This window comes from Lygodium microphyllum, chromosome 1 (assembly GCF_053477565.2).
Source record: "Lygodium microphyllum isolate KBCC chromosome 1, Lygodium_microphyllum_v1.1.10, whole genome shotgun sequence".
Taxonomy (NCBI): domain Eukaryota; kingdom Viridiplantae; phylum Streptophyta; class Polypodiopsida; order Schizaeales; family Lygodiaceae; genus Lygodium; species Lygodium microphyllum.
In genome coordinates this window covers 3693828-3698831 of record NC_141135.1, presented here as the reverse complement: position 1 = coordinate 3698831, position 5004 = coordinate 3693828, and the positions used below count along the sequence as shown (strand labels likewise).

At 36.4% G+C, this 5004-nt stretch overlaps 1 protein-coding gene across 2 annotated transcripts; it reads left to right on the top strand.

The window, feature by feature from the left end:
• Positions 1 to 2029: 2029 nt before the first annotated feature.
• Positions 2030 to 4302, top strand: LOC148040782 (uncharacterized). 2 transcript variants are annotated; one of them, XM_087686811.1, is made up of 6 exons: positions 2030 to 2249; positions 2460 to 2594; positions 2848 to 2979; positions 3121 to 3240; positions 3541 to 3804; positions 3968 to 4302. In XM_087686811.1, exons 1-6 carry the CDS (start codon positions 2097 to 2099, stop codon positions 4175 to 4177), a joined length of 1014 nt encoding a protein of 337 aa, XP_087542937.1. In that variant the 5' UTR covers positions 2030 to 2096; the 3' UTR covers positions 4178 to 4302. The 2 variants fall into 2 exon arrangements, with proteins under 2 accessions (XP_087542937.1, XP_087542944.1); XM_087686818.1 differs by lacking the exon at positions 2848 to 2979.
• Positions 4303 to 5004: the final 702 nt, after the last annotated feature.

The window sequence follows — 5004 nt, the reverse complement described above, 5'->3', positions numbered from 1 at the left end:
ATTCAATGATGGTTTTTTTTTGGGTCCATAGAAACTCCATTTCTAAAGATGGGATACCCTAGAAACTCCACCTTTGTTTGATAAAAATAGAACTTCTCTAATGTTGTATATAAGCTTACCTCTCATAATTTATTAAAGCCTATATATAAACGATGCTCATGTTCATCTTTATTTATACATGATGCTTATGCTCATCTTGATCCCTTGAGAAATTAAACATTTCATCAAGGTAAATTATCACAATGCCATCCAAATTATCCCAAGAGACATCATTCATGAGTTTTTGAAAATTGTTGGAGCATTCATGAATCCAAAGGTAATGACAAAATATACTCAAAATGACTATGTTGAATGGAAGGTTATCTTCCACTCACAACCTTATCTTATTCTAATGAGATTGTAAGTCCCATAACATTAAATTATTATAAACAATTTTACTTTACTGAGATGCTTACAGAGCTCTAGATTACTAATGGAATGTAATTATTCTTATGATAATGTTGTTAAGCCCTCTACAATAAGCAAACATACAAAAAGGTCCATCCCTTTATTGACAAATAATATTGATGCTTCTGCTAGTGGACTACTTTGAATGACATATGAATCTCTAAGCTAAATTCTCATCAATATACTATGCTGGTTCTATTGAGTTGACCTAGATATTGGGCCAAAATTTGGGTGATTTCACTCTTGTGACTTGACTTATATATTGGGCCAAAGTTTGGTTGATTTTCCTCTTGTGGCTTGATGTTGCACTTGTGAGGGCAATGTTTTTGGCAAAGTGCTCACATTCCTTTCCAAACACATGATTCTAGTGAAGTATTATGATGCTAGTGTTTCCATGTTCTTACTCACTCATATATTCACTTCAATATAAATTAATTGGCCACATATGCTTCTGTATATCATTTTTCTCTTATCTTTACTCTACCCTTCATGACCTCCCATGAATATTTGAGTTGTTTAGCTTAATAATTGTAGGCCAATAATCAACACCGAGATTTGTCGGATAACGATGTATAATTCTTTAGGGTTAACTAGCATTCTATAGATCTTATTTAACATCACCTAAACTAAGACTAAGCCGATGACCATCAATAGAATTTGCAATCACTAGCTAGTCTTGTCCACAATTCATAAGCTTTGGTGCCTTGCAAGTTCTGCATCCATGGATCAAGTTGTTGGACCACTATTGAATAGTGCATTAAGCTTGTTTGTTTACTGATGTAGAAATCCTTACTAGTAGAGTGAAAACACATTTGGGATTAGCAAGTAAGAAGACACATGTCCGCTTTTGTATGCAACCCGATCTCATGGTCTCTATTCAGGCTAAACATCCACCATTAAAACTTGTAGAATTTTCCCAAAAAGGCCGAATTTACTTCTAGACTCCTAAAAGTTAGTAGGCAAGATTAGAAGTTGTAATAAGGGGTCTTCTTGAAGTCTCTAGACATAGCTAGAACTTATTGATACTTGCATATTGCATACTTTAAATTTTTATTTTATTTACTTGATTTGTATGTTACATGCAGATTATTGATCTATAAATTAAATTCAAACACGTAATGTGTAGGAATGTTTTGTATGTTCAACCAGAAGACAATTGCAATATCATAATCATCACTTGATGAATTCGTTTAAAATATTTAAAAATGTTGCAAACTTGCAAAGTCGCAACTTTGCTCTAACATGTGAAGGTGGTGCGGCTTCCAACTCTAATTATCAAAACTTTGTAGAAGCCTTTAAAGCAGAATGAACATAGTTTGCCTACTTCCCTCCAAAAAATATTGCTTCTTGGAGATGCTTGATTCTTCAAAAGTCTAGTAAAATGCCTAGGTTGGCACCACCTTCTACCATCTAGAATTTGCTTAGAGATACCACCGCTGGTAAACCAGGTTATATACTTATACGGAAAATGGTAGGGGGCCCCCCGCCCAGGGGTTATAATTGTGACTCGTGAGAAGCTCCGCGGGGCATGAGGCCTGTGAGCTGAACTCGCCTGAAATCCTACACCGGCAACTGCCTCTCTCTCTCTCTCTCTCATGTACTCCTCGATGCTCATGATTACCGTGGTTCTGTCGACGATAGAATAAAGGATGCCGACTGCGTGGGATATCATGACGTGGTGGTGGTGGTGGTGGTGGTCACGAGCCACAAATGACAGCACCCATCATGACAGTAATAATAATACCATCCTCACTCACAAATACGTCGTCGGTCTCTTCGCCTTCCTCATCTCTGTAGATCTCGTCAGTCCTCCTCCTCTTATTTAATTAGTAACTGATTAAGATGATTAGACCCGCATGATCGTCCTCTCAGAATAATTAGATCAGCCCTGGATCAATGAATGGAGGATAATCTCAATTATTCATCTTAAGGCGACATTAACAGCTGCTGTAGTCAATGTATGCAGTGCCTTGATTACGATTGATTGTATCACAAATTAATTATTGGGGCAGGTTGAGATCGTGGGCGTGCTTTGCTACCAGATTTTCACGGCCACGTACTTCCCATGGCATCTCTATCCCATGATGCTCAATCGAGCAGCCGAGCTCCTCTCTCTGATCTGCTCTGACGGCCATATCCTGTCAGTGGTACCCTCTCTCCCTCTCTCCACACACACACAGAGACGGTACACACACACACATATATAGAGAGGGAGAGAGATTATCATGTGTATGTACGTGTGTAGTTGATCCTTGAGTAAAACCTATATAATGTAATGATCTTGCTACGTCTCATAGGCCATATCTCACTGGCCGCTTCTCCACGGACTACCATTATCACACCACAGCAAACAAACATCACCACCATCATATTGACATCGTTCATGGCACACTTTTGCAGTATTCCATCACACAAATTTGCTTGTCCGCCTTCTCCTTGACCATATTTGCCAAGAAGCAACCTTGTGCCATCGGCAATTCTCATAATTGCATTGCCCCACTCATACTCTACAGCCTCTTGTTATCATACGAGGTGGGCAAACAACGACGGTTATTTCATTTGATTGGATCACACCAATGAAGGCTGGATATCATAATGCAAATAATTAAATGGTATGGATGAATGATGTGCAGATATCATAATTAATGAATGATAAATGACCTTTTAGTGAAGATATTTGTAGCTCTGGTGGTGGGAAAGGTGTCCCAAATGCCCATGGCAGATGATGACGGCAACTTGGTAGCCAATTGGCCACCCTCTAATTCAATCCCATCTCGACGCCAAGGTCCTTTGGTATGCATATCATTTTACTTAGCATGCATTAATATTGCTCTTGTTTAATATTTTGATGCTTGATTAAGTTTACCTTGACATTCATTTCTTCAATTGGGCATCTTTGTCACTATCAATTATCATGTGAAGTGCCATCTACTCTCTGAGAGTTGACAAGCCCTAGGGTTTTATGTAGTCATGCTTACATGATACATGTATGCAACTTATTTAGCTAACCAACTAGCAAATCTTCTCTTGTTGTGAATTAAATAAAATAGCAAATTATATTATGATTTTCCACTTGATTATAAATAATGATAGGGAATCCAAATCATACGGCTTATCCCATGGTGCATGAGTGCTCGTGACATGACCAATCAGGTCCATAATATAGAAGAGGAATTTAACCACACAAGTGTAGTCCAAGATCAAGACCATCAACTTGATATGTCACACAATACATTGTTATCATCAACATCATCATATCATGATCATATAAGCTTGAGAAAGTTGATGGATATGGAAGAGCAACATATGAATCACCAAGCAATCATAGTAGCAGTTCAACAACCTGATGGCAAAAAGGTAAACTTACATCTCCATATTTTTGTAGTCAAAAAGTTGGATCAATTAAACTATCTACTTTATATTTTGGTCTTGATTTCATAGTTAGCTTTAGTGCAAGGTATACAAATGAGGTTAAGCATCTAATAAGATGAACTCATTGAAGCAATATTGGACTACCTAGGTAGCTATTGCAACAATGTGTGAGGGGCCTTTTTGTCCAAAGCCAACCCCATTACGTACACCCACCACAAACTATGATGATATTGATGACATAGTTGAACAATCATGTGGTCAACAAGGAAATCAATGTCAAAAACCTAATGAGCTTATGAATGAAGATGATGAAATGATGCTAAGCACTAAAGCAACTACATCAAAGGACACTTTGTAAATTGGACGATGCCAACTAATTTTGTTCCTTTATTGCTTAGTTATAATATATTGGAAAATTATCTTGGATAATTAGTTGTGAGCTATGGCAACATATTATAGAAATGTTAACTTGCTCGATTAATTACGAAGTTTATAAGATTCATTGTAATCTTTTGTGCCCTTGTATCCAAATCTCCCTCGGTTCTCTCTCTCTCTCTCTCTCTCTCTCCCCCCCCCCCCAATGAAGAAGCTAGTGGCTGGGATAAACACATTGTTGCTTGCATGAGTGTCCTAACAACAATGCATTGGCCCAATTTGAGCATGATGTGTAGTGTAAGAAAATAGACAATAACGTACACTTTCTCTCATAATTTAAGATTACATTTTAAATATGAACCTATGGAGATTTTAAACAATACATCCTTTCAAAGAGTAAGGTTTCCTTGTAGAAGTTAAAACAACAAATGTTTACGTGAAAAATATTGCAACATATGTATAGATATATGTTACACATGGGACCTTCTCAATCTTTTACTTGAAAGAATTTGTGATGTCTCCCCAATGCATTTGGCTCAATGTTAAGATGCTTAAAACTTCTTTTTATAAAAGAGAGAATTTAATTCTAGATAAGTGTCAGATATCCTAAATAAAAATTACATATATTTGCATATGATTTTCTCTAACATAGATATTTTTATGATATAAAAATAGGATGGTGGAACAATGTTCCTCTTGCTCATATAGAGAATATTTGTTGTAAATGTATTTTGTAATCAATGATTGTTTTTTTTGTATACATGTTTTATTTTATAAAATGACTTGGAATATTTTTTTTGAAAATAAAGT

Bases quoted from the DNA above. Each gene is read 5' to 3' on its own strand.
- LOC148040782 (XM_087686811.1), top strand. From the start codon at position 2,097: ATGCCGACTGCGTGGGATATCATGACGTGGTGGTGGTGGTGGTGGTGG. The intron at 2,250-2,459 runs GTCAGTCCTCCT...TTATTGGGGCAG, and splicing joins TCCTCATCTCTGTAGATCTC to GTTGAGATCGTGGGCGTGCT. The intron at 2,595-2,847 runs GTACCCTCTCTC...ACACTTTTGCAG, and splicing joins ACGGCCATATCCTGTCAGTG to TATTCCATCACACAAATTTG.